Raw genomic sequence first — 24,346 nt, 5'->3', positions numbered from 1 at the left:
TTTAACAACGTGGCATGGCAAGGCTGAGCTTCAGGAGGAATGCCTTGTTACACTAACATCCATTTGCTCAAAATTTGTGTTGTTGGAATCCATGCCTTCTCTAGAAACTGCAACACTTGGGTAATTAAAGTAAAATTAAACCCAGTTCCACGTGAAAAGAATGTTTTATTAACAACCTTAAACATAGTTTCCTAGTAAGTACCACCAGAAGGCTTCTAGTACGCGAAGGGAGCTGATAAACAGGAGGACTGACTTTACACAGTGTAATGCTGAAGGGGGAACAGCTTTAAGCTAAAAGAAGAGATTCAGGTTAGACGTTAGGAGGAAATCCTTTACTCAGAGGGCAGTGAGGCTCTGGCAACAGATGCCCAGATAGCTGTGGATGTGCCACCCCTGCAGGAGCTCAGGGCAGAGCTGGATGGGCAGCCCGAGCTGGTGAGGATGAGCCCTGCCCACAGCACGGAGCGGGACCTGGGTGGGTTGTAAGGTCCCCTCCAACCAAACTGTTCTGTGATCCTCTGATGATCGCAGAGGAGCCCACAATGCTGGCAAGCGGCTCTCCGAACTTTCTCTGCAGCCAATACTTCCCACAAACGTTCACGGTGACTGATAGCGAATGCAAATACTCTAAAAGCTTCTGCTAAACTTATAAAAATAAAATTTACGCCTGAGAACAAACCGTACCGCCGCGTCAAGAGTCACAAAGGGCAACTTAAAAATATCGGGCGTGCAGTAAAACTCGTGAACTTTGAGCAGAACGCGGCCGTGCGGGTGACCCAGCAACCGCACCGAGGCGCTGCCCCAGGAACACACCCCGCCAGCGCCCGCAGGAGCACCGCCCGGCGGGGAGAGCAGCCCCTGCTGCCCCGCCGTCCGCAGGCGGTACCACGGCGCTCTCGGCGCATCTCCCTGAGGAGAGCGGTTGGGCGCCATTTTTAAAGAGCCCTGTCAGGGCGCAAGGGGAAGCAGGTGCCTGCTGCTCGCTGAGGTGGCGGCCCTGCCGGGCGGGCTACGACGGCACACGCGATTTGGGGCTGGGGAAGGGACACCTGCATACCGTAGAGGGGCGGCCACGAGACCACTCGCCCTTAAAGCGCCGGAACGAGCAGCGCCTGCAACGGGATGCCTCACATTTAAAGGGCAGCCCTGGGCGGAGGGATCCCGGCAGCACGCAGCCGGCCGGCGCTTCTTACTCCCCGTGCACCGCCGAGTGGCTGGGCGGCCCGGACCTCGTTTTCTCGACGGAATCCCTGCGCCGCGCACAGCGGTCATGGGCGCTGCGGTCCCAGCCGTCCGTCCGCCGCGGGCGAGGCGCGGAAGCTCGCTGAGTCGCGGCCTGCCCCTGCGCCGGCCCGCGTGAGGGGGAGGTGGGGAGCGGCGCGGCTTGAGGAAGGAGGAGGAGGAGGGCTCGGTTTTCTTTCGAGCGGTGTATCCTTCCGCGCAACGGGCACAAGAGGCTGGAGCCGCGGTGTCCCTCCGCCGCCGGCAGCGCAGGGGCAGGCGGCGCCTCTCCGGAGGGGGCGAGGAGGTCGCGGCTTCGCGGGAGAGAGAGGAAGAAACTTAGAAGCGCGGTGGCTGGAGCGACGGATCTCCCGGCTCGGCTGCCCGGCGGAAAGAGGCCTTCAACACAGAAAGAGAAACACGAAAAGGAGGAGAAAGCGGCGGCGGCCACCGCCGGCCCTCACCGCCGCCCCGCGGGGTCCCTGCGAGGGAGCCCGGGGGACTCTTTTTCGCGGGGTCCGGCGGAGGGATCTCTCGGCGGCTCGCTCCATCGCCTCCCCCCTGCACCGCTCGCCCCTCGGCGCCGCCATCTTGGATTTTAATCCGCCATTTTTTTCCTCCCCCCACTCGGAATTATTTTCCACCACTACCTCCGTGCTTTTTTTTTTTTTTTTTTCTTCCCCCTTCCTCACATTTTTTTTTTCCCCCTCCTCGGCTTTCTCTTTTCTCTCCTCGCCATCTTTTTTTTTTCTTTTTTTTTCTTTTTTTTAAATTTCCCTTCTCGCTCCTTTGCCTTGGATGAGCCATTTCTCGCACCCGGCGGACGCTGGGGCAGCACCGGCGGCGGCGCGGAGGCGGCCTAAGGTGAGCGCGGGGGGCACAAAATGGCGGCGGGGCAGAGCCCTCCCCGTCGGGGCCTCCCTCACCGAGGGGCGTCCGTCCCCCTCCCAGCCCCGCGGTGGGGAAGGCCCGGACAGAACGGTAGGCCCTAGGGGGCAGCAGGGAGCCGGGTGGGAGGGAAGGAAGGGAGCGCCCGCAGCCGTCTGTAGGCCTGGGGCAGTGTGGCTGTGAGCTGTGCGGAAGGAAAGGATTTGGGAGTGTTGGTCAGTGCTCGGCTGAACGTGAGCCAGCAGTGTGCCCAGGTGGCCAAGAAGGCCAGCAGCATCCTGGCTTATATCAGCAATAGCGCAGCCAGCAGGAGCAGGGAGCTGATCTTCCCCCTGTACTCAGCTCTGGTGGGGCTGCACCTCCAGTGCTGTGTTCAGTGTTGAGCCCTTCACTACAAGAGGGACATGGAAGGCACAGAGTGTGTCCAGAGAAGGACAGCGAATTTGTGAGGGGTCTGGAACACAGCTCTGATGGGGCATGGCTGAGGGAGCTGTGGTGGTTCAGTCTGGAGAAGAGGAAGCTCGGGGGAGACTTTATTGCTCTCTACATCGACCTGAAGAGAGGTAGTGGGGAGGTGGGAGTCAGCCTGTTCTAGTTGGTGACAGTGATAGAATGAGAGGGGATGGCCTCAAGTTGCACCAGGGGAAGTTCGGATTGGATGTCAGGAAGCATCTCTGAAACAGTGGTGATGCAGCAGCACAGGCTGCCCAGGAAGGTGGTGCAGTCACCATCCCTGGAGGTGTACGAGGAAAGGGTAGATGTGGCACTGAGGGATGAGGTCGGTGGGTACGGCAAGGGTGGGCAGTGATTGGACTTGGTCATCTTAGAGGTCTTTTCCAACCTCAGTGATGATGGCCCATTGAGCCAGGTGTGTTGTTGCGTTCCTGTCACGTGATCCAGAAGCTGCCTGGGTCTTCCAGGGTCATCACTGAGGGATTTTTAAATATAGCTGCATACTGTTTCTAAATGAAGATTTAACCTTTTTCCCCCATCCCCATTCAAAAAAATGCTGTTGGTTTTGTGTGGGTTTAGGTGGTTTCTTGATTGTTTGTTTTTTAAATACTTCCTTACTTTTTGGAGGGTGTTTGTGAAACGTCAGTTTTTGCTGTAGAGTTCAAAGCAGGTTGCATGCTACACTTATTAGGAAATACAACCTTAATTGGGTGTATGTGTAAAAATGCTCAGTTTCCTGGCGTCACATATCTACATATATTGATGTATATGCTTGAAGGGAGTTATAGGCAGGAAAGGGAACAACTTTTTATGTGGTCTAGGAGTGGACAGAACAGGGAGGAATAGCTTTAATCTAAAAGAGAAGAAATTAAATTAGATGTTAGGGAAGAAATTTGTTGCTCAGAGGGTGGTGATGCGCTGGCACAGGCTGAGGATGCCCCGTCTCTGGAGGCACTCAAGGCCAGGTTGGATTGGGCCCTAGGCAGCCTGATCTCATGGGGGGGCAGCCCTGCCCATGAGATGGGGTTGGAGCTAATTGATCTTTAGAGATTTCTTCTAACCTAAGCCGTTCTGTGATTCTGTGTGTATGTGTGTGTAACTGCGTAATTAGATAGGCCTGCGTTTATGTAGACGTTGTTTTTAAGCATATATCAGCTTTAGAATTCTGTCTTTGCTTCAAGATGTGTCAGTGAGTTGCAGGGCAGTTCACCTATGAGTGTCTGTTTGCAACAGCTCCTTGTACCAGTGCTAGTGAACTACTTCTCTTTTTTTTTAATGCAAATGCAAATCATCTTTTTACCTTTCTTTTTAAAATGTGAGAATGTGTTGAAGCTTTGTCTTGGAAACAGATTTCCTTGTAACTTCTAATGATGTGTATGTTTTGTTTCCAGTAGGTATTGGAGCTGAAATTATTCATCCACTTCTCTGAGCCTTTTGAAAAGTGACTAAATGCAACTGGGTCAGGTTGTCTGTGGGCATGAAGTGGTTGGGAGAATCCAAGAACATGGTGGTGAATGGCAGGAGGAGTGGAAGCAGGGCGTCTAACGACCACGTGCAAAATCAAACCAAATTGCAGCACACAGGAAAGGAGAATCCCAGGTCTGGCAAAAATGGAGTTGAGAGAAGATCAAGCAGATGTACGTACATGTTTGTGCAGTTTGGTGTTTGTGCTTCATCTATCAGTTTGTGTGCCAGGCTCCTGCTGTGTCTTAATTCACGAAGGAGGTGTGCATGTAGCTCTTATCAAATGTACTGGTCATGTTTGTATTTGTTGGATGTTGTAACTCATTTGGGGAATATGGCTCTCTTCAGTTTAGAAGTTAAGTGATAGTGATAGAACATACATTAATCTGAAGCTGGCTGTGTGCAAAGTACATGATTGGCACTTACTGAGAACTAGTGCACTCGGAGCTAGGTAACAGATGACTCAAGTTACTAGCCCAAATTTTAGTGAATGTGTGTTTGTGTAGAAATAAACCCCATTATCAGTGAAGTCACATGTGTCAGTAGTAGTTTGTAAGCTGTTCTAAGGAACATGGGTGTTTATTTTTGCTATTGACTTGGAGCGAGGAATGAAATAGAAATTTGGAAAAAACTCGTTTCAAATTTTAGGACAGTCAGACTGAAATTTTTATGGCTTTGTCACACTCATAGGCCTTTAAGTTTATAGGCAAGTACAACTGGGTTGTGTTGGAATATGCTTGTATGTGGAGAGGTGGAGAGAGAAGGAAGCCAAAATACAATATGATAAAAATACATTCTGAAATGCTGTTGTCAGCTACAATAACCAACAAAAGCAAGCTAAAAATGATCTGTGCTTCTGCTTCTTCCTTTGTCATTTATTTATTTATTTATGGCTATCCAAACTTCAGTTGCAGCCTCCCCTCCCCCCTCATGTAGGTGGGTTTCAGAACGTTCTGTAAATGATACCTGGTTTATGCTTTCTTATTTGCAGGTAGTGGTGCTTCGGGATTTGAGGGTCAGAGTCGTTATGTGCCTTCCTCTGGAATGTCTGCCAAGGAACTGTGTGAGAACGATGACCTAGCAACTAGTTTGGTTCTTGATCCTTACTTAGGTTTTCAGACACACAAAATGAATACTAGGTAACTTGTCTTTACTTTTCTAGAAAAGAATTGGTCTTCTGATTGCATCAATTAAGATGATAACTGTGGAATTTCCTGCATGTTTACAGAAGTCTGAAACAGTGACGGTGGGATTCTGCCTTTAGAATGGTGCTGCATTTGAGGCAGGAACTTAAAGCTCTGTAGCTGTTTGCTTTTGTGACACTATCACAGGTCTTTCCATTATCCTTAGCAGCAGCTTCTGCTGTAGAGCTGTGTGTTTATAGATGCTTTTCTAGCTTAAACAGTTAACTCATCCTCAGTTTTAAACTGTTAGCCATTTGAAGTAATGTTTCAAAAACAAGAGTTGGTGTTTGGGGAGCGTGGTGTATTTCCTACTTATTTTGTTGGCCGGGGATTTTTTTTCTTCTCAACTTCTACGACATCTGGAGACTTCCTCCCTGAGTTCTGATGTTAGTGCCACCTGATACCAGGCTCTTGCAGATCTGTGCTGAAGAAACACTACTCAGATATGTCTGTGTGCATATCAGATAAATTCACGTGCACATTTGGAACCTTCCTACCAGATTTGCACTTATTGTTACGCACCTGCCTGAATACTTGGCTTAAATTCAGGGTGGGCTTTTGGTTTAGTTGTTGCATGCCTCTTCCTGTTTGCCAGTTATACCACCATGTCTAAGTGTATTCTGTGAAGGATATGCATTGCTGGCTTACTGGGGAAGCTGTGCATGAATGCTAAGTTTCTAAAGACAAGGAACTGTGTGTGTGTTGTTGTATGAACGAATGGGGGATCTTGGTCTGAGCTGGGGTTTCTAGGCCAGGTCATGAGAAAGCAGGCTTCCCAACCCTTGCAACTTAGTGCTGTGGATACTTCAAAAGAAGAACAGTTTACCTGTATGGCATGGGCAGATAAGCAGAGTGTCAGTTCAGTATTTTGTCTTTGTGTGTCTGTGTGACAAGCTGATGACTGGTATAGCCTTATGGTGTGAGTTGCACCTGAAGTTGTAGCAGTGTGTTCCTAATAACTGTAAAGACTTATTCCAGGGAGATCTCTCTTTTCTACAGAGAGTGCAGTGTCCATCTTTAAGAGAAACCCCAGCATTCTTCCTGTTCTCTCCATGCTGTTGATTACAGTAGCATGTTGTGCCCAAAACACTGTCTAGGTGGATATTCAATTATATCTGCATTTCCAGAAGTCAACTGAGATGAACATATATGTGCTCAAAAGCCCTTGTTGTTGTTTAATGACTGGTGGTGTATGGCTGTTTGGAAACAGCTAATTCTTTTGCATTTGCTAAGGAAATTACGTATCTATCAGTAGCTGGAGAATTCGCTTTCGTAAATGATGTGTTTTCAACGTGTGAAATACTTCTTGAAATACTGATTTGCAACAAAAGACTACACAGAGGCTATCATCATGTGTTTCTTCCTTTCTCAGGCTCGGAGTACAGTTACAGGCAGCCTTCAAGGACAGTAGTTAATAATCTTGGAGCGCTATGGGAAATACTTAGGTGAGGCTTACAACTTCTGCCAGAAGCTTGTCGTCTTGACTCTTTCTTAATGTCTTACTGAGAGTTTTTACCATTACAATGAATCAAAATTAAGCTCTCAGCATAGTTCTTGGTTGTCTATCAGTGTAGTGATGACTTCTGCTTATTACTGTAGTTACTTGGCTGGGACCACCTTCCTTCCACCTAGTGAGATGTAGTGTTTCTAGAACTTTGTAGAGCTGTTGCCCTCATGTAATTCTGAGGAAAAGCTGGGGGGAAGGATAGAAGTGGATGTTTGTAGACCCAATTCAAAACAAATATATTCAGGTGCCAAATATGTACTTGTAGTAACAAACAAAGCTTACAACTTACGTTGAGTATCTTGTGTTTCGGTGTACTGCAGCCATATAAATCTTAGCAACATCGTTAGTGTGATGAGGTGCGATGAAAATAAAATGCCTGCTTATGAAGGCATGGAAGTATTTCCTCATCCCATGTTCCAGTTTGTTTGAAGACACACATGGAAGTGACTGTGGTGGTTTTGCTTGGCTGTTGGTAGTGCACAGAAAGTGTTCTAGCAACCAGCAGCCCAGTGTGAGTTTATGACTGCTTGACAAAGTTGTATTTTATCTTGCTTCTAGGAGCCAAATCTGCATTTTTGTTTGCAGAAGTGTCTTCTATATAAGCACTCTTTGTACTTCATGCCTTTAGTTGAAGAGTTTGTAAACATTGTTTTTTTCCCATAGTGTATTGATTAGAGGTGAAACTTATAATGTTGTAGTTAAACATCTAGATAATTTCTGGAACTTCTGTCTTTATATCATCTTTATACAGGAGTAGTGACAAGAACCTGGGTGTGCTTTTTGTGTGGGTGGTTGTTTTTTCTGGAGGCAGTGGGAGGAAGGTGCCACAATTCCTCAGTGTCCATTGTCTTGGGAATTGGGCTGGTAGCTTTGTAAGCTGTCATGTCAGTAACATCTCAAAGAGCTGAAAGCTAGGTATCAAAAGACTTCAGTCAGATCCCCTAGTGAGTTTTTCCACTGTTTTCTCTGAAATGTCTTCTTGTTGCCAGGGATTTGATAGCCTGCCTAAAATGTAGCTCTAGAAGTTCTTTAATGGCTTTACTTAAAAGTAACTTTATTTGTTTCATCATCCTGGTTTTCCAAGAGAAAGCAAATTGTTTCCAAAGGTTGTGCCCTTCTGTGACAGGCTTCTGGTCATTTTCCCTAGTTTGGTAGCTCATGTGCCTGCAAAATAGAATGTCAGTAGTTAGTCAGAAAAAAAACAAAACTACCACCCATGTTTAAGGAAGTACCATCTCACCCAGTGTAGATACTCTCAGAGGTTTTTTCACTTCTTATATGAATCCTTTTTTGTGATAAAGGCTATAGTGGCTGTAAGATTAATGTAGTCTTGTATGCTGTCTATAGAAAGAAAGCCCACTGTTTTGAAAACCAGTTTTTCCAGGTTTGAAAGTTGTCAAACACTGGAGGTTAAAGCTGAGGTTTGTAAAAAGCCACGGGGATTCTTGCTCATCTGACTATCTCTTGTTTTTGGATACTTCTCCCTAGGCTGAGGGCTGAGTCCTGAAGTTGTCTCAATGACTAATCCACCTTTGACTGTATTGCATACAAATGTGTTAGTATTTAAATTTGAGCCACTCTCCTGATCATGTGGCTGCTGTTACTGATTGCTCTTGGTTCCTGGTTCCCTAAAGCTCAAGCATCATGCTTGGGAACGCCAAGAGCACTTCCAAGTGTCATTTAAGTTTCCTGGTAGTACAGGAAGTCAAACTGTAGTTTGTTTTAGGAGAGTTTAGGTGTGTTTCTGAACTCGCATTGCTGCTTTCTGTGAAGTTGCAAGTTGGCACACGGGATGGTTGGTTTTGCCTGAAAGCGAAGCAAGCTTTAAGAATGACAGTTTTCCAGAGCAAACATGAAGTTTTTGGGGATGATACGTTGGAAGCATTTGCTGGCCTTAGGGAAACAGGCAGTCGTTCCTGAACTAGATGGGGTGTCAGCCCTGGTCCCTTAGCAGAAGTGAAGAAAGAAGGGCAAAGCAGTCCCACTCACTTGCACTTGGAGGTCTGTGCTGAATCTCTTCTCTACTCCCCTGCTTGTTTAAATATAGTTATTAAAGGGGTCGTCCTGACTGAGTGGAGTTTGAATGTGGAAAAAAGCACTCGACACCTGCTGCAGGAAGGTGCGTGGCTGTGTGGTTCAACTTCAGTGCTGTGTTGCACAGATGTTGTGTTACAGGTAGCAATACACTTTTTTGTTCTGAAGCTCTTACATTCTTCAGTCACCATTGTGTACTTGCTGCCAAAAGTCATTTTGACTTTTGTTTAAAATATATGTTCCCTTTTTTAAAAAAAAAAAAAAAATCCGATGAATTCAGTGAGGTTATTGAGCTTGCTCCTGCTTCTCCTCCTTTCTTCCCATTCCCAAAGACTGTGTTGGAATTAGCTGTTGTGCTGCTGAATGTTTAGGATTTAAAAACCACCCAAACAAGAAAACCCTGCTCTTACACAGGTTTTCCAGTTGCACTTCTAGCAGTAAAGAAGTGTTACATGTTTGAAGGATAGAGTGGCTTATGCGCAGTAGTTGTGCTGGCTGTTAAGTTGAATTTTGCCCTGATGCTCCACATGTGCATTCTCCCAGCTGCCTCTGTCCTCAGTACTTTAAAAATGCATTTATTTTTCAGCTGTAGTGAGGATGAGTTTCTGTGGCTGCTAGAATTTTCATTACTTCTATCTAGGTTAGATTTGAGCTTTGCCTGCAGTGGTATGTGTACATCTTTCAGTTCGGGAAACTTAAGTAAAGTGAACTACTTTATCATGTAAAAAAATGCAGTCTTGAGCTTTGGCCTTCAAGGAATATGGGATTTTTGCTAATAATGGCACTGGAAATTAAAGACAAAAATTGATTATTAGGGAACTAGTTTTTACTTAAGGTACTCCTACTACAGGTTGGAAAATGTGTTAACCAAATATTACTTTTCAACTCTTGCTGTGTGGTCTTGAAATGCTTAAGAGCCTTGCAGTGCTAGCGTTTGTGCTGAATCCCTGGAGTTAGAGGAGTAATTTGCTCTCTTTCCACAACTAGTAAAGAAAAATGACAAGCACTTTGTCTGGAATTTAAGAGGCCAATGGGATGCTGTGTTTTGACAGTCACTCTTTCTGGTTTTTCCCAGTCAGGATGTAAGAATTCAATTTAGCGGTGAAGTCCTTTGGTGCTGTCAGGTGCATGCCTTACGTGGGCTTTCATACTGAAACTCTTTCAGGATCCATTTCTGTTCAAACTCGCTGCTCTCAGTGGCTGAGCGAGGTACCGTGCTTCCAAACTTACAGAACCTCTCCTTTAACTTCCTTTATAGGCAAGCATCTCACTGACCTTTGGCTTTATACCTTGGAGTTTCAAGATTCTTTAAGTATTCCTGAGGTAAGAGGAAACAAGAGGGAGAAAGACCTGTGCTTCTTCAAGCAGTGTTTTCTTACATCCTGCTTGTTGAGACAGTTTCAGTTTGGCCCTTAATTGGGAGAAGATCATCTTCTGCTGGGAAATTTAAGAAGTTTCCATTCTGCAGCTTGTCAGGAAGAAGGGTGACTAGTCTTTCTCTAAAGATACTGTGATAGCTGAATTTTGCATTAACTTACTTGGAACAGCCAGACTGTTCTGCAGCAAACCCTGTGCTCTGTGAGACGTTCTTCCCTGAAGCTGCTTGTAGGATGGCTCAAGGATTCTGTGCCTGTGCTCAGATTCAAATGTGAGAGCATCTCGTTCTTGTGATAGAATCCTACAAAGGTACGATTCATGGGAGTGAACCAGGAGTTTGGGCAGACACGAATCTGACTTGAGTTTGCTCTTGAGTTTTGGGACAGGCATGGCTGGTTTGTTCATTCTGTTTTTCTTCTGCTCTTTCCATCTCTTCATTTTTCCTCTTTGAAGTAAGAATTCTACGGAAATTTAAGAGCCTTGGTTGTTTGGTTTTGCTCAGTGTCTTTTCAGGCTCTCTTCATGCTCTTGGAAAACTATCATGTAGATACTTTGAGCACATCAGTAGACTTTTCATATCGTGTGAACAAGGAAGTTCTGTACTGCTAAAAATCATAGATAGTACTGATGATAGCTTCTCATATCTACGTGGTTTTGTGGTAGGGAGTGCTGGGAAAGTCGAATAAGTTTCTATTTCATAGCCCTCTTGGGAGAAGTGAAGCATCTATATTAAACGCAGCAGAGTCTCACATTCTCAAGGAAGATCCAGCTTTCAGGCTTTCTTGGCCTGCTGGCATCCTCTGTCTCAAGTCAGCAGGTACCCATTGCAGTGCATGTGGTGATGTCCCTGTGAAACATGACAAATCTGGTTGTGGTATTCTGGCTTATCTCAGACTTCATACAGTTTATATACTGCAGTTCATTCCTGCAGTTGAGCTGTGGAAAAACTCACTTGCTCAGGTGCAAAGCATCCTTTTGTTTCATTGAGTTGGAAACCCATGAAGTGTGTGGTGCTGCTGGTTTCCAGTCTGTTTCCACATACATGTGGGGATGCTTTCATTGCTTGCTTGGATTCCTTTTTTCTTTGCTCCTTTGCCACGTGAATCATCTCAATAAAACATGTGATAAAGGTGCTGCAGGAGATCCTTGATAGTATTTTTGAACCCTTGGCTTCTAAGTCATGTACTTTGAAATACCTTGTTTCAGATTTCAAATGATTGGTGTGCAGCATGACATTTATCTGATCTGTTAGTGTTTCAAGATGTTTTTTGATTGGTTTTGTTTTTTACCATACTCCAACCATTCTGCAGCCTTCTTCTTGGTCTTTTCAAGACTGGTGTATGTAGTGTTTCTACTTGTCTGGAGCAATGTTACATGAGTTTGCTGCTAGACTTTTGAAAGGATTCTGGTAGCAGTATAGAATGCCTGAAAAAAGAACCTGGAAAAACCCCTGCTGATGTAAGCTGTGGAGGTAAGCAGGGTTGGTGCCTGTTCCTGAGCTGCTTAAGGTAACTCATCAAGTCTGGTCACTTGTAGTGAATGGTGCATTGTGGAAGAAGTGAAATAGGAGAGCCACTTTGAGGCTATAAGATGTTCTTCTAATTACTAAAAAAAAACCATAGGGCATTAATTCTTTTTCTTTTTTGGCTTTTCCATCTACCACGCTTCCTTTTTTTTTGCTTCTTCCAGGGAGTTAGGATACTGTTGTCTGTGGTTAGCGTAAACTGAACTGCTTCTTGATGTATGACAGTGCCTGTCAGCACATGCATCTCTCCAGTGCTAACACAGTATTGAATGTGATGGTTTTTCCATCTATCTTTGTTCCTGCAGATTACTTAGCTTAAAAAAAAAATAAAAAAATTAAGCACAATAAAGGAAAAGGAGAGAGTAGTCATTCACTTAGCTCTGAAAGAACTTTAATTGCCAAAGCCCAAACGTTAGCAGTAAATGCGACATCTCTTCCTCTTGTGCAGTTTGTAGTTATAGATGTAAGTAAACTGCTGTCCAGTCACATTTGTGCCTGCTGGTGTGTATTGTGCTTGTGATGATAGGAGTACAATTGGGTCCCTGTTGCAAAAGGTGTTTCTGATTGCCATTACAAGAAACTAGTCAAATGTAGTTTATCTCATTCTGAATTCCCTTGGTATCTGTGAAAGCTCTGTGAGGTTTTGGCAGTCAAATCTGGGGAAGGTTTCCTCCTCCTTTTCAGAATAAGCAGGAGATTTTTCCTGATTGTATGTCTGACTGATAGGTGAACAAGACTTGGTGTAACAGAACAAAATGACAGTCGCCTCATCTGTAGCCTGAACGGATTTTTCTTCTGCAACAAGGCTTGCTGGGCATTTTGCTTTGGGGGGGGAAAAGGGGATAAGTATGTTTGTTATTAAAGAAGGTAATTGGAAAATTCCTGGCACATTTATTGCAGTTTGAAGTGGGTAAGTTTTAGAAATGCATCATCTACTTCTTGTTAGAAGTACTGTAGTCTTGTTAGATATTATCCCAGCAGGTAGAATACTTACCTCATACCTTCTCTGAATTACCTACTGTATTTTCTGTTCTGAAAGCTCACAAGGTTACACTGATCATTTTTGCAGTATTCAAAAAGATGTGAAGAACTGTAGAGTTACTCTATTGCAGAGACCTTTTTTCAAATGGAAAATGCAGAGAAGGTGCTTATGTGAAAGCATGGAAAGCTGATAACCTGCACTGCCCCTGGAGCCAATATTCCTTTTCAAGGGTCTTTATTTATTGTATTAGGAGCAAAAACACAGCATTCTTCTTCCTTGTGAATGAAGTTGTATTCCCTTCACTATCAGCTATTTGTGATTAAACTAAAATTGAGACGTGAACACTTAACATTAATCTGCTAAGGAGCTGATGAGGTTTCCTTCTGCCAACTTAAGTAATTTATTTCCTATTTTTTGTTTCTGTCATCAAATACAGGCTTTGTTTGGTAAGTAAGATCAGTACAGTAACTCTCTGGTAGAGATCCTGAAACTGGTATACATTTAAGAAGGTCTTAATCTCATGGATTTAGTAAAAAACTGTTAATTTCTTCAGCTACAGAAGCCAGAACTGTGTATAGATCACTTGATACTAGAGTTGCTATAAAACTTAAAGCATCCAATTTATTTTTATTTATTTATTTATTTATTTATTTTTGGGCGCACGTAGCAATCATAAATTGATAAAGGAAGTTAGGACAGTGATACTGCATCATACTAGTTCTTTGGATGCTGTCTTCCAAATGAAAGGTGTTGAAAATAGTGAAACGTTATTCTATACTGGTTGATGTTATCAGCAGTGCATTTTGTACATAAATTGCCTCATCAGTATGGAAGGTTTTCAAATTACAAGCAGTAAGGTTGAAGCCCTTTATCATTAACTCTGAAAGTGAGGGTCTGTGGTTTACTTGTGTTAACAGTCGGTTTCTTTATGCGAGGAGCAAAGTATTTATCTGGCCAGCGAAAAATCTTGTGTGCTGTGAGTTACTGTGAGAAAGAACTGCAAACGAATAACAGTGGACTGGAATAGCTTTATTCTTTGTTTCAGATTTCGACCTATAAAAGGAAGGCAAGAAGAACTAAAAGAGGTGATTGAACGTTTTAAGAAAGATGAGCACTTAGAAAAAGCCTTCAAGTCCTTGACGTCAGGTGACTGGGCCCGGCACTATTTTCTTAACAAGAACAAAATGCAGGAAAGGTTGTTCAAAGAACATGTAGGTGTACTTGTAATTAATGTGCTTTTTCAGATGGTTGAAAGGCTAAGAAAATGTAAAAGTTTCATAAGAATGTACCAGTAGCAAAGTGAAGAAATCCTCTGCAGTTACGTATTGCTTGTTTGAATGCTTTTTTTTTTTTTTAAGGTGAACTTCTTGTGTTTGTTAAAACCCAAATAACTTGAAGGAATGTTGGGGAAAAGTGAATTTCCATTGCTATTTATTTTGGAGGCATATAGAAGGAAAAAGACATTTGCCTCTTCTGTTGTTGGCTTAAGTTCTAGACAGATGAGAGAAGCCCTGCTGCTGAGAGACAGAAATTTTGAGGACTTATTTTTATATTATGTTTTTTATTGTTGGTTTTTTTTCCTGTTTGTTTTTATAACTTACAGCTACTGTAAATCAAAGTGTGGATCAAAGAAAAGGAAAAGGGAGAAGCCTTGGTACCTCAGAGCTGAATTGGCTCAATTGTTAATGTGTATAGGAGCTTTATGTGAGGATATTCTTGCTCTTCCTCTACTTTGAGCACCCCAAGATCGTTTTGTATAAGGTTGTTGACGTTGCAAAGAAATTGTAGTACTGTTTAACTTCAAAAAACAAACAAACAAAAAAAAACCTCTTTCTGGAATTCAGAATGTTGCTTGCATATACAACCAAAAGGAATTTGGCCTTTTCCTATTCTAAAATAGATTTAATCTAGTCGTGTAGAAGAAAGTAGGCAGCGAATCCTGCTTTCCTAAAGCATTTTTAACTAAAGCTGTCAAAAGGAACTGGTTGAAACTGTGATCTGCTCCAGCAATCTCTGAACTCAGCAGCTGGATTTCTCATGGAAATAGTATTTCATTCAGAGCTGGGAAGAGTAAAATCTCATTTAAAAAGGTTTTTAGGTCTCCGTGGTTCTTCGAGGCCCAAGACAACTTCTTGAAATTGTTTTCCTCACTGCTATTGTTTTGCTTTTAACGGAATGCTGTTATTTTCTTTCATTGCAGGTATTTATTTATTTACGAATGTTTGCAACTGACAGTGGGTTTGAGATACTGCCTTGTAACCGGTATTCTTCTGAGCAGAACGGAGCCAAAATAGTTGCAACGAAAGAGTGGTAAGTAGTGCAGCTTACTGTTAGGTTGTTTCTACCAATTATTTTGATTGAGTTAATAAAGAAAAGTGTAGCGTGATTTAGAATTAAAATTGTAATGGGGGAATTGGAATGGAAGCTTTGCGTTTAAGTGCGTTGAAACGTTTTGTGTTGAAACTTCTAATGCTGAAAGTCTTGAAGGACCTTCTGAAAGGAGAAGGCGCGCTTCAAAACCCTGTCAATAGCTAGAAAATTACTCAAACACAACATTGATAAGAGTGCTGTGCAGTTTCTGTAGAAGAATTTTGCACTTGAAAGGTTTGGCTCAAGGGAATAAGCAAGAACGAATAAGCAAGAGCGTCGTTTTAACGGCTGTAGAAGCTGAAGTAATCAAAACTCTTGCAGTTACTTGCTTGCATCCTCAGGAGACTGCAGAAACAGTGATGGTAATGCCTGTCAGACTTCATGTAATTGATTCTGTGTAGTGGCATAATATTTAGTTCGTGTAGGAGGAAAGGTCTACCTAGCCTAATTGTTGTCATCTTGTGCTTTTGTGAAAAAATGCCATGCTGTTATACTTTATGGTGTTTTTTTTAAATGTGCATATACTTATTTTTACTGTTCTTTACACTAAAGGAAACGGAATGATAAAATAGAACTACTTGTTGGCTGTATTGCTGAACTATCAGAAATGGAAGAAAACATGCTGCTGAGACATGGGGAAAATGATTTCAGTGTAATGTATTCCACAAGGAAAAACTGTGCACAGCTGTGGCTTGGTCCTGCTGCGTTTATCAATCATGGTGAGTAATAACTATTGAATTTGTTAAATGGTAGAAGCAGTTCTGTTCAGAAACAACATAAGTGAGCTAGATCACAACAGGGCATCAGAGAAACCAGAATCGAGCATACTGGTTACTAGTGTAACATAGAACTCTACTTGGGAGCTTCCCAGACCAGAGCTGACTGGCTGTGAACTGAGAAAACTCAGAAGAGGCTCTAGAAAGTGATGCCACCTTCTTTCACAGAGACCTTGAAGCTGGCAGCTGAGTTAGTGAAGCATGTTGTCCTATTCTGAATTGTTAATGTAGCAAAGTTTCTGAATGTGGTCAGCAATAATGTATTAGCTGAACTCCTTGTGCTTCTTTTAAATGCTTGCACAGAAGCTTCACTGTTTCTGTTGCGTTTGTACTCTGAAGGAAGAGCAGGTAGGATTTAAGATAAATCCTGTTACCTTGAAGAGGAGGGAATTTGAAAAGTTGTGGTAGAGTAAGGAAGAGTTCAGAAACCAAACTGTATCAAAGTGGTTATCTCCTGATATACAGCTTTATGCAGTAGTGCTACAACTCCCAGGATTTAGTTGAGATGCTAGTGTTATTGAAGTCAGAGTGAATCCTTACTTTAGACATCTACAACTATTCATGTTTCAGGTCTTATCAACAGTTAATTGACTTTATCTTTTGGACCTTTTTCAGATTGCAGACCTAACTGTAAGGTAAGCATGAAATTAAAAATAAAGCCCCCTGCTTTTTTTTTTTTTTTCTTTGTCCCTGCACCTTTTCCTACCCAGCTGTTTTGCTTCTTGTTTTCTTATTTACTGTTCAACCTTAATGACTTGCCTTTCTTTCCCTCCCCCTGCACTTCCTGTCCTTTTCTCAAGTTTGTGTCAACTGGCAGAGATACAGCATGTGTGAAAGCTCTGAGAGATATTGAACCTGGAGAAGAAATCTCTTGTTATTATGGAGATGGCTTTTTTGGAGAGAATAACGAATACTGCGAATGTTACACCTGTGAAAGGTATGCATTGATGTAAATAAGTCTTTCGTAACGTATTCTGTGAAACTATTGACACTTGGTTATGAGTACACAATTGTTCAACTCATTATTATTGCTTCTTAATTCATCATAATGATTTTTTTTTCCAAATTATTACTAAATAGTCACATTTGCTAAGAACTCCTGTTTTCTGTACTGTTTTTTTTCTTTTTTTTTTTTCCTGGAAATAGCCAAAATAACAAAAAGCAATCTAAAATCTTTGAAATAACCTTTTCTAAATAAGGTAGGATTGGAAAGAAAAGTAGTTACAGATCTTATGAGCCCATTGGCAACCGGATCGTGACTGCAGCTCTTAGAGCAAAGTAGGTTTCATTAGTCTTTTCTTTGTTGATGTGAACGAAGTTCTGATGAAAACGATCTAAGTAGTTTTCATGTTATCTCATCAGAACCGGTAGGGTTTAAGTACTAAATGTCTGCTGGTTAGGACAATGTTTTCTTGTATCTGTTGCACCATAGCAGCAAGCTTACTTGTTTTCCATCTCGTTGTCTGAACCTAACTGAACAAAATAATTCAAAGGAATTTCACAGTTGTTTCTTCTGATTTCTGCTTGCTGTGAGTGTGAAGGCTTGATGCACACTTATGTAAATAGTTTCATAACCTAACCTTCATTTTTACTGTCTAGTTTGGTTACTAACAGTTCTTGCGCTTCAAGGGGAAAACCTGCTGGTGTGGGCCTCAAAGATCATTTGATGTTGGTAGGTCATTCCAAGCAAGGGGTGCAGTCTCAGACATTTGTCTGTAGACCGTCTAGGTAAAGTGTACTTCAGCCCTGGGAGCTGCTAAGTATTGAATAGATGAACATCACTATCACTTTTTCCTTCCAACGTTGAGGGCCATTTCTTTTTGCTCAAGTTTTTCAATGTAATATCAATATATACGTTGGGTTTCAAGACAGACCAACTTCATATATCAGAATACTTTCAGAAACATGTCGTCTTTGGATTTAAAGTACATAAAAATTGCGTATTTTAAAGCTAACACTTGTGTAATTCTTGCTTTGGGAGTCTATTTCTCAGTCACAAGGTTATGTTACAAAAATTAGAGGAGAAATTTGAATTTAGGGGAACTGAGAAAGGGAAAATGAGTCCTTACATATGCTTAGAAGCCAACCTAATAAGTAACTGTTATGAAAAGGGAGATGCGTAGAAAAGTCAGCCATGTCTGTATGCCACAAGAAATAATTCTTAAGAGATCCAATTTCAACTATTCCGTAAAGGTTGTAATTTTGTAATGTTAAAATGCTACGCTTCTGGGAGTCTGAGGGATATGTTTTGGAGCTGAGGGAAGGTTAGCACTGAAAAATACTTCCAAATGTGCAAGAAAATCAGCGTGAAGAAAATGTGCATACATGCACTTACGCCGTTAGGTAAGCGCGCAGTTCGTGTCTGACTGAAATAACCAAGCACCAAAGGCATGGCAGAAGGCTGTTGTCGTTATTTATGGCACTGTTGTTCTGATCTCAAGCAACTGCCACTTGTGCTGATTTCAGCCTGGTATCTTATTTTAACTGCCTGTAATTTGCAGAGTTCAAAATAATGCCAAGAGTGTTCAGTATAGTATTATATCTGCATAATAATAATAGTTAACTTTGTGGAGATTGAGATCCTCTCCAATCTTTGATGTGCTTTTGGTTACATTTTGTGGATTTTATTCCAATGCAATGTGCTGGAAACCAAACTGAAGTTGTCTCCAATATTTCTGCAGAATGCAAGCCTGCAGGATGATTAGGAATACTGATGGATGTGGGTAGTAGAGGTTCAAGTGCAGGTGCAGAAATTCTTAATCTCTTGTTTTCTGTGATGAAATTTTCAAGTTTTCTTATTTATCATGAAAATTAGACAGCTATGTAGTTCATCTTTCAGCTCTAAAGGAAAACAAATACGTGGTCATTGTAGTCCATTTTATGTACTCTTAAAACACTTTCTAACGCAGTAACTGGGGCTGACTTCTTTTTAATTAAGCTGCTGTGAATAGGAAAAATATGTACTGTTACTTTGATTTCAAGTAACTACCTTGATAACTACAGCTACCTTATTCCATTTTCACTTGTATAACTTCGTTATGAAAAGAGAATAAAGCAGATGTAAAGCAAGAGAAAACCTACTCATGTATTTTTTTCTTCTCGCAAGAAATGAGTGGAAGATGTTTAAAAAAAAAAAAAGCCATCTTAGTGCAATTATGCCTGTATTATCTGATTAAAACAGCCTGTGATTGCTAATAAATTCAAAGTTTGTTGGTACTATTTATCTATGTGTTGCTGTGATTCAGACTAATATGCATGTAAAAACTTAGGACTTTGTTTCATATTTGTCATATTTGCCTTTGTAGGCGCGGAACTGGTGCTTTTAAATCAAGAGTGGGATTGCCAGCCCCTACTCCTGTGATTAATAGTAAATATGGACTGAGAGAAACAGATAAACGATTGAACAGGCTCAAAAAGCTGGGTGACAGCAGCAAAAACTCAGACAGCCAGTCCGTCAGCTCTAACACTGATGCAGATACCACTCAGGAAAAAGCTAATGCAAGTAAGCAAGTGTGGGACTTACAGTTTTATAAAACATGAACTTTCACTGTGATGGAATTGCTTCTTGTATTTGAGAAGCATCTCAAATGCTGGTCTTTAGGACTGTCATTGATTAAGGAAACTGAAGATAATTTATATAGCAAACTGTTTTCTTTAAGCCTTCCTATAAGAACTAGTATATTCTTGTTTTGTTTGTATGTTCTTGGTTTCTTTCCTTCTCTTGTGTATACTTACAGCTAATAATAGGTGTCGTATTTCTAAATTTGTCAGTTAAAGAGCTTTGTTGATTAGGTACATATCTGAAAAATATGGTAAATAATCACATGCAGTAGTATGGCTTATGAAAGAAAACTCAGTTTGAGGAGTCTCCATTCTGGAGGAAAACAATTCTTACAGAAATACTTCTAGAGATTATTGAACGAATAGTCACCACCTTTAGAGATGCTTTAAACTGGGCAGCTATTCCCCCTCAGCATCCAGGACTGATAGTTCAGATACCTATTCTGAAATGAACATGCACAGTTAACAATTTCAGAAGAGATTGGAAGGGATTTTTGTTTGTCGTGCTCTTGAGAGGCTTCTCTTCATGGAGTAGTGAGTACTATTTTTCTTCTTTTTTCCCCTCTCATATATATTTATAGGCAAGATACAAATATTTTCAAGTTTGACGTAACTGAGTCACTTTGAATATTTTGGCTCCATCTGTCTCTTATTTGATGTTGCAAATTAAAAAACAAACTAGTAAAAAACACTTTTTTTTTTTTTTTTTAGTTGTATGAACTCTGATTACAAAGCTTTGTAGTTGCAGCTTTGCTTGGGCAGGCAGAACTCTGCTGTCACCTTAAATGACAGCGGACAGGCAACTGGAAAATTGAAAATGAAACCATTACTGTAGTTAAGGGTTTTTTGTTTCTTTTTTTTCTTTTTTTTTTTGTGGCCCTTGGTAGAAATAAATCTTGGTTAAAACAAGAGCTTGCTGATTCTCAGTGTTTTGCTGGAATAATTCTCAGTATCTACTGAGCATAACGTGGGATCAATCTGAAAAATTCAATGGGAGAAGTAGCTTTGGGGGGGCGCAGACACCAAACTTGATATAGTGGAGATGATGAGGGAATTTAGATAAACTGGGGTATTTCTGACAATCCTTTCACATCTGAATAGGAAATAAACCAACCAGTTTCCTTATTGCATAACGTCTAGCTTGTCTAGGTTTTAATTAAAAGTATAAAATGAAACAACTACAGAATTTGGGGAGTGGAAACCTCAGGTAATGTCAGCATCATGAGTACTTTTTTTTTCTTTTGCAGCTAACAGAAAATCTTCAATTGGTGTGAAAAAGAATGGCAAAAATAGAACATTAACAAGACAGTCTATATCAAGAATTCCAGCATCATCAAACTCTACCTCATCTAAACTAACTCATATAAATAATTCCAGGGTACCAAAGAGACTGAAAAAGCCTGCAAAGCCTTTACTTTCAAAGATGAAGCAGAGGAATCAGTGCAAAAGGCCAGAGCAAAAGAATGCTTCTAAAAAGCTCGAAATGGGAAATTTAGTTCTCAAAGAGCCTAAAGTAGTTTTGTACAAAAGCTTGCCCATCAAAAAGGATAAAGAATTAGAGGGACCAGTCAAAGTTGCAGTCTCTAGTGGATGCTTAACAAGGCACGCGGCAAGAGAGTATAAACTGAATTCTGTGAAAGGTGCTCACAAGCATGGTGACATACCACCGTGCACATACATAACACGGAGGTCAGTGAGAACACGGATGAGTTTGAAGGAGACCTCTGACATAAAGCTTGAACCAAATACTTTGGATAGCTATAAGAATAACTTGGCGAGAACACGATCGGACGTTTTAGAGCAGCAGGCTCATGCAGCGGATGAAAGCAACCTGGCTCATGGGACGTCACACAAAGGGGAGGCCAGGTGTCAGAAAAATGACGCGGGCACGTCAAAAAAGAAGTCTCGACAAGGAAAACTAGTGAAACCACCTGCAAAATTAGATGAAACGGATAATACGCACAATACACCTGTAAAAGATGAAGTACCAGACTTGATCAGCTCTCACTCGGAGAACGGAGAGAGGAATAACGTGGTAGATATACCTGTTAGCTATCAAGACTGTATCTCTGGATCTGGTAGCTGTTCTGTTGTAACATCTGACAGTTTCAAAGCAAAGGATGGCTTCAGAACTGCAAAAACTAAAAAGAAAAGACGAATCACGAGGTATGATGCACAATTAATCCTTGAAAATAGCTCTGGGATCCCTAAACTGACTCTTCGTAGGCGCCATGATAGCAGTAGCAAGGCAAATGACCAAGAATCTGATGGAATGAATTCTTCAAAAATAAGCATCAAATTAAGTAAAGACCATGAAAAGGATAATAATTTATATGTAGCAAAGCTAAATAATGGGTTTAACTCAGGATCAGGCAATAGTTCAACAAAACTAAAAATACAGTTAAAACGAGAGGAAGAGAATAGAGGGACGTACCCTGAGGACCTTCATGAGAATGGTGTGTGTTGTAGTGAAACTCTCTCCCTTTTGGAGTCAAGAATGGAAGTAGATGATTATGCTCAGTATGAGGAGGAAACGGCAGATGAATCTTCATCAGAAGAGGATGATGAAGAGGAAGATGACTATGATGATGAATTTGATGACTTTATTCCTCTTCCTCCAGCAAAGAGATTAAGGCTCATTGTTGGCAAGGATTCCATAGATATTGATATTTCTTCCAGGAGGAGGGAAGATCAGTCTTTAAGGCTCAATGCATAAGCTTATAGGTCTTAAACTGACCTGGATGTCATTTTTTAAAAAACAAACATTAAAAAAAAATAATTAAAAAAAAACAAACAGCAACAACAAATTCCATTTGATTATTCCTCAGCTGAAGAACTTTCTGAAAAACTTAGTGGCAGCACTTCTTTATTGTTTGTTCACCTATCAACATAATATTGTAGAAAGTGTACAGCATACTGACTCTTCTTAAGTCTGATTTGTGCAGATTTTTATTGTACTTTTTAATAGCCTTCTTATGTGCAATTCTGAGGTAGAGGTAATGCTCTGTTGTAAAATAAAGGCTCAAGCAAAGTTATGAAGTTGCATCAAATCTTTCCATGCAGGACAATGAGAATACAGTGTGGCTACACAATTATTTTTGATCTGTAAGAGTGCTAGCTTGCTCTTACAGTATTTGACTAAACAATTAAATAAAAATTAAAAAAAAAATCATAGTAGCAGCATATTTAAGGTTTTCTAGTCTATGTTAATATCACCAGCAATGAACTACAGCTTTTCGATTTATTTACTAGATGTTTTTTTTTCCCTTGGAGTTCGTCAGTTTTAACACTGTATGCTGTCCCAGATGTACTGTTTGTGGCCTTTGTTATAGTAGCAAACCGTTGGTTGGAAGTCAAATTGATTTCTTTAAAAAAAAAAAAAAAAGAAAAAATTTAAAAAAAATTAAAAGGTGTTGACAATTTGCTGACTTTTTAGTACATTATATGTACAAGGGTAGCAGTATGCAGAATAAAAGTTTGGATATGGTGTATTTATTGCTTGTTATGTAAATTAAACACCTTGTATTTAACACTTTTCAATACTTTTAGATAAAATTGTTCTTTGCAAGAATGATTGGTGCTTATTTTTTCAAGAATTTGCTGTGAAATAATGTGACTACAACGGGCAACATTTATCCAATGAACTGCAGCTATCCTGAATTGGTTCTTCATATTTTTCTGTTGCACTTGTAAAATGCTACAAGGAATTTAAAGAAAATCTATTCACTTTAACTTATGATAGTTTTATGAAATTAAAAACAACTAAGTCACAGCTTTTGTTCTGTGGTAACCTATAAAATGTTTGTCTTTTAAGAACCGGTTGTAAAAGACTGAAAAAAAATATGTATATGTTGTAAATATTTGTGTGTTGTGCGAAATTTTGTCATAAGAAATTGAGATAACTTGCCAGAAGGGTTTTTAAGTTTAGAAATACATCCATGCCAATAAAATAGGAAATTGTAAACCTAGTTTTAAACTCTGCATTAGTTGGAGTTCTTTGCTCATATGTAGTTCACTTGATACTTCAGAATCTACTTTGTAACAATGAAGAGCATCAGGGCAGCGTTTGACTTTTTTTAGTTCCAACAACATTAGGAAAACCTACTGCTTCTGGGCACAATTAATGTGTTTGTATGTATAAAGCAGCTAATTTATATGGCACTTCTTTGAAACAGGGCTAAAATTTTCACCTTTTGTAGTTGTCATAACTGTACAGCAGTTTGGTCTGTGTGGTCTTTGTTTCTATTCAGCCGTGGTTTTAATACTCAGAATTCTTGTATCGAAGGATGTAGAAACAGGTGTCTCACCAAAAAGCACATTGTTGTATCAGCTCAATCTGCTGTAGTTTGCATACTGTTGTCATGTTAGGTCCAGTGCTCTGTGCCCAGAAGAGGAAGGACTTGAGTTTCTTGACGGTTCTCTTATCCAGGTTTGAAAGCATTGAACGTCGGTGGTAACATGTGGGTAGTTTGCATGAGTTGATCCTAATGATCTGGCCATCTCTGGTTTCTGTAGAAAAGAATTACTTTTCTTTTCTTGCAAGTGAATCCTTCCAAATGCATTTTGCTAATTTGTCAGGCTGCAAATCATATGGTAGAACCGTTTCATCTTGTTTACTTTATGTATTTTTAGCATAGAATTAAGTGTAGAATTAAACACAATACTTGCAACTTCATTTTTAAAATGTCCGTTCTTTGTTAAAGGCAATCTGTCTCATGTATAGAGTACATTTAAAAACAAAAAAAAGCTTATGTGTAATGCACAGTCTTTTTTGGCAAACATGGGTTTTTAGGTCACAGAACACCTGAATGCAAAAAGACTTCGGTAAGTATGCTGATGTTTTTGAGCACTGAGCCAGGTCTTAATGGAACTTGTAGGTTTTTTTTTTGTAGGTAGCTTTTTAGGTATCAGGAAATTTGGATTGATCTTGTTCATGAACAGACTTCTTGTACTGGAGAATTTAGAGCTACGTTTAGTCATTTGCAGGTAGACAAGTCTGTAAAT

The 24,346-nt window shown here is 40.9% G+C and overlaps 2 protein-coding genes across 7 annotated transcripts in view; one reads left to right on the top strand and one right to left on the bottom strand.

Moving 5' to 3' along the window:
* Window positions 1-1,156, bottom strand: part of C6H11orf24 (chromosome 6 C11orf24 homolog) — a 92,014-nt gene extending 90,858 nt beyond the window's left edge. For all 4 annotated transcript variants that reach the window (XM_048949962.1, XM_048949952.1, XM_048949956.1 and 1 more), the window contains exon 1: window positions 1,058-1,156. The gene's annotated coding sequence lies outside the window, so the exon portion shown is untranslated. The remainder of the gene's footprint in view (window positions 1-1,057) is intronic.
* A 293-nt stretch (window positions 1,157-1,449) lies between these two features.
* On the top strand, window positions 1,450-24,017 carry KMT5B (lysine methyltransferase 5B). 3 transcript variants are annotated; one of them, XM_048949949.1, is made up of 10 exons: window positions 1,450-2,085; window positions 3,957-4,199; window positions 5,018-5,165; window positions 13,681-13,846; window positions 14,836-14,945; window positions 15,558-15,724; window positions 16,397-16,416; window positions 16,582-16,718; window positions 19,087-19,283; window positions 20,590-24,017. In XM_048949949.1, the coding sequence occupies exons 2-10, from the start codon at window positions 4,040-4,042 to the stop codon at window positions 22,056-22,058; spliced, it is 2,574 nt and encodes an 857-aa protein (XP_048805906.1). In that variant the 5' UTR covers window positions 1,450-2,085; window positions 3,957-4,039; the 3' UTR covers window positions 22,059-24,017. The 3 variants fall into 3 exon arrangements, with proteins under 3 accessions (XP_048805906.1, XP_048805907.1, XP_048805908.1); XM_048949950.1 differs by having other exon boundaries at window positions 3,954-4,199; XM_048949951.1 differs by lacking the exons at window positions 1,450-2,085; window positions 3,957-4,199; window positions 5,018-5,165 and having other exon boundaries at window positions 13,682-13,781.
* Window positions 24,018-24,346: the final 329 nt, after the last annotated feature.

The sequence above is a fragment of the Lagopus muta genome, chromosome 6, assembly GCF_023343835.1.
Source record: "Lagopus muta isolate bLagMut1 chromosome 6, bLagMut1 primary, whole genome shotgun sequence".
Classification (NCBI taxonomy): domain Eukaryota; kingdom Metazoa; phylum Chordata; class Aves; order Galliformes; family Phasianidae; genus Lagopus; species Lagopus muta.
The sequence above is the reverse complement of the archived record's forward strand: the minus strand, read 5'-3'. Positions and strand labels throughout refer to the sequence as shown.

Bases quoted from the DNA above. Each gene is read 5' to 3' on its own strand.
- KMT5B (XM_048949949.1), top strand. From the start codon at position 4,040: ATGAAGTGGTTGGGAGAATCCAAGAACATGGTGGTGAATGGCAGGAGG. The intron at 16,417-16,581 runs GTAAGCATGAAA...CCTTTTCTCAAG, and splicing joins ATTGCAGACCTAACTGTAAG to TTTGTGTCAACTGGCAGAGA. The intron at 19,284-20,589 runs GTAAGCAAGTGT...TTTCTTTTGCAG, and splicing joins TCAGGAAAAAGCTAATGCAA to CTAACAGAAAATCTTCAATT.